The sequence below is a fragment of the Ceratina calcarata genome, unplaced genomic scaffold, assembly GCF_001652005.2.
Source record: "Ceratina calcarata isolate Rehan_Ccalc_2016 unplaced genomic scaffold, ASM165200v1 scaffold568.2, whole genome shotgun sequence".
Lineage (NCBI taxonomy): Eukaryota > Metazoa > Arthropoda > Insecta > Hymenoptera > Apidae > Ceratina > Ceratina calcarata.
In genome coordinates this window covers 139,629-152,242 of record NW_017176883.1, presented here as the reverse complement: position 1 = coordinate 152,242, position 12,614 = coordinate 139,629, and the positions used below count along the sequence as shown (strand labels likewise).

At 45.8% G+C, this 12,614-nt stretch overlaps 1 protein-coding gene across 1 annotated transcript in view; it reads right to left on the bottom strand.

The window, feature by feature from the left end:
* LOC108629362 (single Ig IL-1-related receptor) overlaps positions 1-12,614 on the bottom strand; it is a 68,923-nt gene that overhangs the window by 3,042 nt on the left and 53,267 nt on the right. The window contains exons 4-6 of the mRNA XM_018031984.2: positions 5,831-5,964; positions 4,872-5,036; positions 2,098-2,235 (exon numbers count right to left, since the gene is read on the bottom strand). Of these exons, the coding sequence (XP_017887473.1) occupies positions 2,098-2,235; positions 4,872-5,036; positions 5,831-5,964 (437 nt within the window). The remainder of the gene's footprint in view (positions 1-2,097; positions 2,236-4,871; positions 5,037-5,830; positions 5,965-12,614) is intronic.

Here is a 12,614-nt window from a genome sequence, read left to right as displayed (position 1 = left end):
TACACGTATTAGTCATCAGAATGCTTTAACCAAAAGTTCTTTCCAAAAGTTGTTTCTTCCAAAATAGCAGAAAGTTTTCTTTGGCTTACTGCTGATTACCATCCGAGTACATGCAAATTTTAAGTCACTATAATTTTTCAAAAAACCCATGAATTGATCTAAAATTTTGCAGGTATCTTTTTAACATTAATAGGAATCTATAATAACAAATTCAACATGCTAGCATTGTTTAAGTATATAGCCTATACATCCTTAAATCGAATGGAGCGACTGGCGAACTGTTGGTTAGATGGCAAAAGGATCGTTGTGCCGGTTCGCGGGTCCACTTATATTCTAATGTTTGATGGACTGCGAGGCAAAAGTTGGGGTAGTCAAAGCATAAACCGAATTCCCCTTGAGTCGGCACGCGGGCTAAACTATTCTACGATTCCGCGAAACTTTCACTTCGCTTCACTCACTGCTCTCTACGCCCCCAGCAAGTGGTATTCGGGCAGTCGAAAATTTGAATTTCCTTTTGAGCTCCGTGGAACTTTGCGCGAAATTCCTGCACTCCGAGCAGCTCGAAGATGTTCGGCATTCTAGAGAGATTCTTTCCCGCAAAATTCCGCGGCTTGTCGTCCCACTTCCACGGCATCAACGCTGGCCAGTAATCCTCTTGCTTTTTTTAAAAAAAATCGTAAAGCCGAAAAACAAAGGCAAAAGTCGTTTTACTTTTCCCACCCGAAGACTATCGAGTTTTCCAAAGTAGCGACAAGTTCTCTAAACTAACGAGCGACTTTCTTAATTCGTCTTTTAACGTTGCGGAGAACCGGGTCTCGGGAACAGAGAGAAGGAGATCGTTGCAGTTTTGTGGTTTCGCAAAGTTATCGAAAGTCGGTGGCACGAAAACGCGGAGTTTGCAGAGGGAATGGTTTCGTACACACCTAATTCGAAACCGCGGCTGTCTCCCAGAGAGACAAACGAGACGCCCGCGTCCAAGTCCGAGAAGCCAGCCACCAGGACCAACTTTCTAATTCAATTTGCAAGCTTGCAACGCGCACTGGTTCCGGGATCCTGATTCACCGCTATTTTCCGGTTTATCTGTCACGCGTATGCGGTCTCTCCATTTGACACAAGAAACATTCTTCATCATCTCGCGTGAATAATTTATTGCGAACGCGTCCAATCTACTGTCTAATGATCGTCAATGAAAAAATGTGAGACCTGTTACTAAAGAAGAGAGTGTTACACAAATAGATGATCGAAACTGTTTCCCTGTGAAGAAAAAAAGAAAAGAGTGATCGAAACGACGAATAAATCGATCTGCGTTGGGAGACGTGCATCAGGGTCGCGCAATTTGCATTTATAAAATCACAGAGACCGCATTCTTCGTCGTTCGCCAATATGGCCAGTCAATTTCGTCCCGCCAATTAGACCGAAATTAGCGTCTGAATATTTTTTCGCCGAACCACCCGTTATCGCGCGCCTAAAACCGTTGATATTCATGAGATGCGGAGAACCCGAGGGTGACAACCCAAACGGCCATACCGCGGCGCGACATTTGGCCCGCGAAACTAGAGCCCTGGCTAACTTTTGTTCGTTCTTATTTCTGGTAGTCGCGTATCGTTCCGCCTTTTTACTTTGCAAAACACGACCTCCCTGCTACTGTTTGCCTACCCTTCGCGCGACTTCATCGATGAACACTTGTCCACAGCTATCAATTGAAACGACGAGTCATCGTAATAAGCGTCCCCGTTGCAATGTCTCTTCGTTCTTTCAAGCCAAATACCGAAAATAATAAAACCAGTTTCCCATGTCCGTTCATCGTTTCATCGATTTTTCAATAAAATCAAGAGAACTGCTGAGTTAACACGTTGACTGCCACGGAATTCTTCACGATTCCGGTCGAAACGGTCTTACAATGTTATGCTATGAGTTTACAAATAATGAAGGGACGAGATATCTCGTAGTTGACAGTCAACTTGTTAATCATGTATCTTTCGCTCTTCTTGTTTAATACTATATGCAGGTTCTATCGATGTGAAATACAATGTTATCTAAAAAAGGAGGGCCACTTCGTCGTGGAGAGTCCCCGGTTAATTAAACAGAATTACTTACAGTTCTGATTCAGCTGAGAGAGCTCTAATCCCGTGCACTTGTACCGATGCCTCGACTCCAGCGTCGGGATCACTATTCCGATGACCAGGCTCGAGTCCTTCTCGTGATAGCACACCAGAGCGTCGCATTCCTTGCCGTCTGCAATTCGTGTTCGTGACGTGTGATTAATTCGTCTTTCTCTCTCACGCTACGTGCCTATGTTCTGACGAAAAAAAAGCTACTGCTATCGCCTGACGAGTAAACTTCAAATCGAGAGAACGAGATAAAAACGAAACCTCTTGTGCAGCCGATGCGATCTATACCGTCGAAGTTAGTTTCAAATTGCCTGGAGCTTTGCATTATTCCGGAATAGTTTACACGGAAAACTGTGGCAGTGGCTTTTAAGGGAAACGACGTTCGCGGAAGAAAAAGAGTAGATAAAGACAGTCGTTTCCTGTTTACGAAAATAGGTCCTTCCTGGTGGAGAGATGAAAATTTGCCTTCGCTACTTGACAGCGTTCTCTCCTCCTCGGTTTTACAGGCCGCTTGGTTTCTAACTCGTAACCGCGTCTACGAGGCCGCGAACACGAATTCCGACCGAGTGAAAGTGGCCAATTGTTCGTGGAACGATTCTCGACAATCGTTGACGCAGACTCGGAAACGTTTCGTCTGCGTTTGAACCGCTGCCGAGAAGGATACTTCGTCCACCTGTTACGTGCCCAATTGAAATCGGTGCCAAGCCAGACTCGTTTCGTAGTAATTTCGAGAATGAAAATGGTCTCGAGTAAAATGCTTCGAGAAGACGCATTAACCGCGCGTCGAACAATGACCGGTAAATGAAATTCCTAGCAGAGAGACGAGGAGTACGCTCGGTGGCACTCGCCGTGAATAATCGGCACGGAGAGGTCCGCCGACGCGTTTCCACGCGCGCCGCGCGCACGTGCCTGCATATAAACGACGGATCTCGGAACGAGCTGAAAATCTCGATAAATCACGAGACGATCGATAGCCTCGTCTCGTCTCGTCTCGTCTCGTCTCGGGACCTAACGAGGGGCGTACCGTTCGTTACGGTTTCACGATTTTTCACAGTTTCCCCCGTTGGTAGTTCGATGAAAAACTCCCTCTCTCTGTCCGGTCTATTTTCCGACCTACCGTCCGTGACCCCCGCCGGGAACCAATTCGTCTCCCGCGAACGGATTCGAGAATCGAACGGGGGGGGTAACGAGGGGCGTAGCCACGCGATCGGTGCGACGGATATGGAAATCGCGCATCGATCGCCCGTTAATCGCCACCGAGACAACTTTAATCGTCCCGTTTGTCAGTCGACTGATTCGGCTTTTAACTTCGAGATCGTCGTTTCACGAGTTTTGCGACTCTCCGTCGACGTTTCAACACCGACGGGCGACACGGAGAGGCCGAGAGCGAGAGAGAGAGAAAGAGGCGGAACGACGATCTCCGTGAAACGTTAATGGGCAACGTCGCCGCTCTTCCCAGAACCGTCGTAATCGCGGTAATTTTCCAGCTTCCGTATTAGGAGCCACACTCGATCGCCATCGAGTGGCATCGACTAGATCCCGTCTCTCCTCTTTGCTTATATCTCCTTCTGTAACTACTTACACGTGTAACTAGTCGGTACATGACTGCGACTCATCGCCCTCCTACCTCTTCCCCCTACTGCTTCGTTCTCAGGGATCATCAAGATAATTCAATGATTCCTTTACGCAAAACAGAGCGCGAGAAGTTCATTTTTCTTTTTTACCTAAGTCTCACGGTTACTGACATTTACACGATGTCACAAGGATAGCGAAGAACAATTGTAGAGCACGTATTTGTTACAGGCTGGATTAAAAACATTACGATGAAAGCGTCCCCGATAACGGAGTTCGATAACAGGTGTATCGAACGGTGAATGTTGCACAAATACCTATCCGCATCGGCTACGAAAGGTGCGCTCTAATTATTTCAAGAGGAGAAGCGACGTCACGATCGATTCGAACCGCGAAAAAGAGAAGCAGGAAAGTGAGTCGTCGACGCGAACCGCTCGGCATTAACCCCGAGGATTAAGCGGGTGCGGCCACTCCGGGAATATTAGAGCCTGATGCGAGGTGCAAGTTCCTCGAGACTCCGGAGTATCGAGCGAACGCGGCTGGCATAACGTGGGATACGTAAAAGTTGCACGAAATGGGAATTCGATATGTTAATTTCGGCCGAGTTAACGTAACTGGCCAGTCTGGCTCTTAAAACGTGATACCGAACGCGATCTCCGGAATTTGTTGCATCCGTTGCACAGTTCCCGAAGTCGTTTCCCGATAAATAAAAAAGAAACCTGAATTGGTTTTGGTAAAAAACTGGCCGCAGAAAATGGGGAGGATTTAAGAATCTCTGTGATAAGATACTGCACGATAACGAAACAGTCACTGAGTCATCGTATATTCTAGGACTCGCAGTTCCCATAAATTGACGTGACTATCGCCTAATTCTCGTCATCACGTATGCAGCACGATCCGCATTAAATAAACGCGAAGGGTTAAACGTTGAAGTAAAACTGATTGTCCAATTAAAGGTCAGAGGACTTGAGCCACCCTTTACAGCCGGATTAGCTGATCCTCTTTCGCGGGGTTAAGCGAGCGACTGGAGAACGGAACAAAAAAAAGGAGAGCTCGGAGGAAAGGCGAAGGGTGTTTAATTCGTGGAGGATCGCGTCGGGGCACAAAGCTGCTGGGGGGCGAACGCCGGGGGTAATTAAGAATCGCATTTACCCGAGCGAAAAAGAGTAGTTGCTATCCGATAATTACCATTCTCTTCGAGCGGGGCGAATTTGTCCCGACAAAGTAGCACCAGAGGCAGCCAGCAGCGAGCGTAAAACGCAGCGGCCGATATTAACAACAGCAGTACCAGAATGCCGACCAAAAACGACTTCCTCCACGATCCGTTTTGCAAACCCAATGCGAATTGCGGCTCTGCAAAAGAAAAAAAGATGCCGACAAATCCATCAGAAAACAGATTTTCAATCTTTACTACGAATACGTTTTATTGACGCTTAAAACTCATATCGTTCATTGCATCCCGCGTGGTGTATCCGATGATCTCGTTCAAAGCTACGTATTTGAACGGTTTAAAAGCAAGAGTTGTTTCTTTTTTACGAGTGGCAAGGCGAAAAGCTGTATCGATCGGTGAACAGCGTATGAGAAGAGAAAGAAAAACCGGGTGAATGACGACAAACAGTTTTCCCGAAAGTGAAACGCGTTACGGCGAAGTGTCGGCACCGCGTACGAATTTCGGTTAATTGGCTGGAATTAATTGGGCCACGCTCGTCGACCGAGTAACGAGCGGCGAATTAAATCGGATACGATTGAAATCACTGCAAGACGTCGTTTAAATTACGGATCGGCCCGTTAATTAGTCGTAGTCAGTACAGGATATTGGCTCTCCCGTTTATTTGCCAACCGCACGCGTTTCTCCTTTGGATACGATCGAATCCACGCGTGCGGACGATCGCTAAAAAGGGCTCGTTACAAAAACTACCTTCTAATTATCCGATTATCTAAATACCGATTAATTGGATTGAATCGTGAGCCAGAATTGCTTTAATCAAAATTCCGGTATGTTTCTTAATCACCCGTTCGATCGCGTTACCGTCAGTAGCAGAAAAACGTGGTTTTACAGGAACACTGCTTTGGTAGTCGGTGTATCGCGTACGGTAAAGCGGCCGAGATAATTACTGCTCAAACTAGGAATTTGACGGTTTAGTTACCTTGTCGATAGATGTGAGCCGGCAACGTAATCTCCTCGTCGACGCCATTGCTAACTTCGCACTTGTATTCACCGTAATCCTCCAGAGTTATATCCTCGATCTCCAAATACGAACCGATTATTTGATTGTTTTCCCTGAAAGCACACAGTCGTTAATCTCGTTTCCTAATACCATCGTTCCTTATTTCCAATTCAATCGCCACTTAATCACGGCGCTTTAACACTCGGCTGTAAAAAAAAAAGTGAATGAAATTGAAATTCACTCGTCGCATTAGCTTCGTGTAACGAGTTCTCTGAAAAAGTGCATTAACCGGTAGCTTTTAACGAACCTTTCATCCCTACGGAGAAACTACACATTATTTAAAAATGGCAAATGCGCGCATTCAAGACCGAAGAGAGGACAGAGTAGCTACGCGAGATTCGTTTATACGAGCGCATCGAAAATCCAACGAGAATTCGATTTCACTCGATATTTTTTCCTGTCCCATTATCTGATATCGATTCTTCTGACGGGCAGAGCCGAGGTCCCGTCTCGTTTTTCCGCGTCAGCTTCTCGCAGTGTCGGGAGAACGCGTCGTTCGTCGCGAAAATTTTCATGTCGATTTTGGAACGCGAGTGAATTCGCCCATCCATTGGTGTTCGCCGAGGGTGTGCACATTCGTTAGCGCAAAGTTCCGCGACGCGGACGCGTTACACGCGAATTTTAAATTGACCAACTTCGAGCCTGGCCCGACCGACTCGTTTGACTATTCAATTCGACTGCAACTTTTAATTAAAAGTTCGTCCGTCGGAATACGAAACAATCGGTGAAAGCGGCGCCGTTCACGGAATCGCGAAGCCAGATTCGTCGACGCGTTATTGTCCTCGAAAGGAATCCCCGTCTCATGTCTGTTAGATCATCTACTTCTTATCGGGTTCGAAGAACGTCGATCGAGTCGCACGATCGACTATCCCACAATTATCATTTCCGCTTTGATTTCTTTTTCACGTAACTGGATTACACGTTATCGGAAACTGATAGTTGCATGAACAACCGAGCAACACCTGTACTCAGACTTCAACTTTGTTGTAAGTTAGAATTTTTTTATCAAGTCCCACTGATAAGACAAATTGAACTAATAAGTACATTGCAATTTATCAGCTACTAGCATGCTGACTACTGCAATGTACAACTTAGAACTGTGACCAGTATTTATAGTCGTTATTTATTTTTAAGATCGTCTTAAGCATTTCCTATGCCTGTCTATCCTACATTTCCAGTCCCTTGTACAGGAAACAGGGACTTGAGCAAATGCTTAAGGTGATCGTAAATAAGTAACGAGTCTGAAAACCTATAATTCTTGACCAGATTTTTATTACATTAGTTTCCCTCATGAAAACAATATCCAAAACGAATCTGTACGATTAACACCAGATTTCTTATACTGCCCACAAATCAACTGGAGCTCATCAACTCTATATTAATATTGTTTTATATTTTAATTAGGTTCTTAAAACGAAGTGTAAAAGAAGATGCATATAAATTTACAAATTATGAAACAAGTAGAAATTGTCTTCTCCCAAGGCTTGTATGTATAGATAAGAAGCTAAGAAACCTAAGTTTAATACATTACTCCCATTAGAGTTCTCAAATTATCTTTAGTATAAAAGATCTGTTAGCATTTAATGAAGCAAAAAGAAGATATAGATTTATTACCATATTCGAGTCCAGTCCCTTGAAGGGAAGCTAATGCAGTTAAAAACAGGTCGAGAGTCATTATTTCAAGCTGTACATAATGATTTATTTTCTATTAAGGGTCGTGCTTTTATATTTCCATCGTTCGTCTAGTGCGCTCGTATATTGCATGTACGAGCGTACTCGTAGCGTTGTCTCATTAAACGTCACTCAAATTCCTGTTAATTCCACGTTTTTAATGGGAGACGAGTGTCAGCTGCGCAACGCGCAACAACACGTATCGATCCCGGCCGTCTATCCACCGAAAGTGGAGGATGTTTAATAAATTTTCGTAGTAACGGTAAATGTTGTTGTTTGCCAAACACAGGCTCTGCCGTTGGCGCGCGATAGGAAGTAGATTGCTCGTGCCTGGCCAGACTCTGGTACAGTCAACTCGGGAGAAATACCGTTTCCTGGTTACCGGTTCCTGTTGCAGTTCCCAACGACGACACCGCCGCCGCGGAAGGATATCGCGATTGCCCTGCCGAAACGCGTGGATCGCGCCAGCGTAATTCTCGAACTGAGGCGAATTATGCGCTCGGAATTAATCATCGTCGGGTTCCGTCCGTCCCGTAGTGTAATTAAATTAGCATAGCGAAACGCGATGTTATGCATCGTGACGCTCGCCGGCTATCATCGCTCGGTCGTCGTTTTCTTCTTTTGTTCGAATTCAAACGAGAAACGGCGAGAACGTCCGACGTATGTAACTAGCGTAGAACAAAGCAAAATGAGAAGCAATGAGGAAATTCTACGATCGATTCAACCGCGGATCGAACGGTTCCGCATCCCCGTGATCGGTGGTGACTCTCGTTTTCCAGCAACGATTTACCACCTGGTTTTTGTCAATCATTCACACGACGACGAGAACGTCGTCTACACGTCTTTAGGATTAATGGACAGGAATGAAGATTGATGGGTCGTCGCGTCGACGGTGGTTCACGGAAACAGAGGTCCGCGCGAAGGTTCCCAGTGTGTACATCGGCAATTGAAATAGTTTAGATCGATTTAACAGGTTCGAATTATATAGAGTGTTCGAAGAAGCGCGCGTAGATTTAATCCCGAGATCTAATCATTTTCCCCTCCCCGATCCTCGTCCTCCTCCTCCCTCCGTTTCCGGCGAATCAATCGGTACCTATCGTTTCTAGTATCGACGTCGGACGGTCGTCGCCGCTTAATTAAGAGAAACCGATAAACCGGCTAGCTCTCTTTGTCCTTTGCAGTTCCAATTCGAAAATCGAAAGCAACGCGCCAGTTCGGTTTTAATTAAACTTCCGCCTATCCTATTATACCGCACCGTTTCTGCATTGTACGTGTAACTCCAGCTCCAACAATGTTACCGCGTTGCGTTCACTTTCTCTAACAGTTTCGACTCCGGCTCTTTTTACGCGGTCGCGATTTCACGAGATAATTGCGAAACGATCGACGCTCGAGTCTAAATACTATTACTAGCGGAATAAGTTTGTACAGGGCAGCGTTTCGTCGAAAGGATCGAACACAAGCGCACAGACGTGGGCACGACTTCGATGCTTCGTCATCGACTGCTTCGTTCATCGATCGCTAATAATCGTGGACTAAACCCACGGATTGAAAGATGAAAATCTTTTCCTAGAACTCTCCTACGCGTTGCAAATCAGAGGATTTCCAGGGGATGCGTCTACGCGGCAACGTCACGTTCGCCGCTGGTTTTAATCCTACCAGCGACGTTCTCACGGAATCTCGTCTCCCACGAGCTTTTCAGCGTAAAATATTTAAACGCGAAAAATGCTCGTCATATTTTTCAGCAGATAATAAAGTAGCTACCTAGATTTCAGTCGCGATTACGGACGTTCGCCGGTGGATTTTCACGCGCCGACAGAACTATTGGAAGTATCACATTTTTCCACGCGTACAGGAATCGTTTCTAAGTCCCGTTGAAAAACTTGCCACGATTCGACGCGGTTAAGAATAATTTATACGAGAAAAAAAGTTATACCTCAGTTGCGAGAATCAATATTTCAAGAGAGGATTGCGCCGCGCGAGTATTGTTCCCCAGCAAGGAAATTTACTCTGGCGAACGAGATTTCTTGGAACGCGTCCAACGACTTCCGGCTTCCCGTGTTCGCCTATCTATTTGCATGGCCGCCGAGATATGTATTGGAAACGGTTAAAAGGTTTCTTCCACGAAGTCGAGAATTTCGATAGACACGTCGGACTGCGGCTAGCGAAGAATTTCGAAAAACCGTAGAAGCTGCCTTTGGAATTCGATGTCGTCGAAGAGACGCGTTAATCAATTCGAAGTGAAACGATTCATTGGGGACGAATGTCGGGAATGAACGGCACACGGATGGGTCACAGTTTTCGGGGACGGGTCGAGTCGGCGCGGTCGGAGCAGAGAGTTTCTGCGAGTGACAGCGACGTTTTCATTTGAAACTACCTACTCCACGACAGCTGGCTATTAGAGTGGAACCAGCTGATACGTGGAATTCGATGCAAGTTTTGCACGTGGGACGATAACGCAGTCACGAATCGGAACTGCGAATCGAGCCGCGTTTCAGATTTAGGTGAATCGCGTTTCTCCCTCTTCGTTCTATGCAACAAATAAAGAGAAGAAGAGAGGCGAGTAAGCCCGAGAGAGTCCAATTTTCCTTCTGACCGAACGCGGCGGACTATTACTTTATTCCTCTGTACACGACCGTGGATTACTTTTGTCCACTGCTCGAGGATCGTTGTAAATATTGTGTCAACGGGGATAGAAAAGTATGAAAAAAGGAAACAGTCGCGAGCGAAATGAGAATGAGTAGAATTTCATAAACGCGTTGGAGAATTAATCAAGCCCGAGCCCTGGCGAACGGCAAAACGCGTGACGTAATTTCCTGGCTTCCTCGAGCTGCGACTCGCGGGCTGGAATAATTAAACGGCACATTGTAATCCGCGATGACAGTCCCCGTTGTTCCTCGCCGGGAACGGCAGACGGGTCTCGTCTGTCAAATTCCAGTCGGCTGAATCAGCCCCGGATTAAGTTTCCACCGAGGAGACAGTTTCGCGTGCGTAGGCACGGGTCAGACAGGATTAAGTGTCTCCTGCAGCGATTTCTCTCCGTTTTCATGCCCGCCCCCTAACCCTTATCTCACGATTCTGATAGGTACGCATGCGACAGACAGTTCGCTCCGACCAACGAGGATTCAAATTCAGATTAACTCGCGGTTGGATCACGTTTTCGTTTCGTCCCGAGGGAAAACTATCTCCTCCGGAGAACTAAACGGGTTCCACCGGAGTAGCTGGAGTCGGAACGAGCTCGCTGCGGAATCGTATCGGTCGGCGCGTTTCAACCCTTCACGTGCCGAAAGTTCGCGTTCAAGTTTATTGAATAGACCTTTTGTTCCACGTCGTGCCATTGTTCGGCTAACGGCGGGCAATATTCTCTCTTTGGAACGCGGCTCGGACGTCGGTACTCTTTATTCTCCGATACGCCGCGCTTAATTATAATCGAACGCCGTGAATCTTGCGGGAGGAAACCAAAGAGTTGCAATAATTGGGAGACAGAAAGACAAAATGTAGAACGTACTTCGGGACTGATTGATTAATTAATTCGTTCATCGTCAATTACTCTATAACAAATGAAGTTAGAAGGAAAGTGCATAGGACCTTTGTTGCATCTGATAACTATAGCTAAATTGCAGTAATAATTGAGTCTGTTCAACCCACGATCTTTATACAAAATCCTGGAGCCGAGGAGATATCAATAATTGTTCACGAGTTCCTATGAGCGAGCGTATTGTTTTTTTTTTTTTTGCAATGAAAAACAGTCTGCTTATTTATTTTTCCTTTCGATCGTAAAATGTACATTGTGACGCAAAAAGTCAAATCGATCGCCGAACAAACTGCGGAGAAGATTAAATGAAATTGCGGGTTGAAACGCGAGGGACGCGTGCCGCGGTGTTCCCGGTGGGACGGAATATGCAATTTTAGTATTCGAATAAAAAACTGTAATCAACCGTATGAATTCATTCTCTATTGATTTACCGAAAGGAAAAATTGATGTTTAATTGAAGGGGACAACGACGTGGAAATATATTCGACGAACGTTACGATAGCTCCGCGACAAACTGATTAATTAACATTTGACCGTTTCGCTAATTCGATTCGGGGACGAATGGGGGAAGCGAACGCGTGAAATGGCCCGCTTCGGACGCAATTTACTCGATTAAATTAGTGTATTATCGGCCGTTTCAATCGATTCCGGCCTTGCCCCATCTCGGATTTCGAGCATGAACCATCTGGAATTCGAAAGATCGCTTCGCGACGGCAGACGTTCGTGATCTCGTTTCATTTATCGTGTTCCCCCTTGGAAAATTCTGAATCAACTCTGCGATCTTTCTTCGCCGCTCAGAGACTCGCGTCTGTCTCAGCGAGACCTCAATTTTGGGTCGGCGTTGCGAGGGTGCGACGCGTATTAAGTTAGACTCGGGGCTTCGTATGCCCCAGGAGAGAAGGTATTATTCTCCCGAAACGACTCGGAATTAAGTTACGGAGACCTGTTATGACAGGGGTTGGGGTGTCCATTAATATTAATAATTCCGGTTCCGGCGTGCCGATTAATTCGCCAAGTCGAGGGGAATTAAATGGATTACCGCGGGAAATTTAACCGGTCGCCGACCGGCTGTTTTTCACTGTCACGCCGGAAAACTCGGCAGATGCGCGGAGAAGAGTTCGCCCGACATTACGGGAATATCGCGTCGCCTGACCGAAAGCTAAATGTACGGCCGTTTATCCAGCTAACTGACTTTTCCACCTTCAACGTATGCGCAACTGATTAAACAAGTTTTCGAAATGACTTGGACAGTCGTTTTATTCATAACACAGTCGCCGATGTTCCGCCGATCTATGACAATTTAAGGATGTATTGGCTATACAGTCAATCCCAAAAGTTTATGTACCTTAGAAAAACGCATTTCCTATAATTAGAAAGAAATCAGACGTCGGAAGAACAATGCTAATAATAAATAGATACGTGCTAAAAAGTATAGAAGGAAATATCCAATTAATTAGTTCGTTCATCGCTAATTATTCTTTAACGAGTGGAGTTATAAGG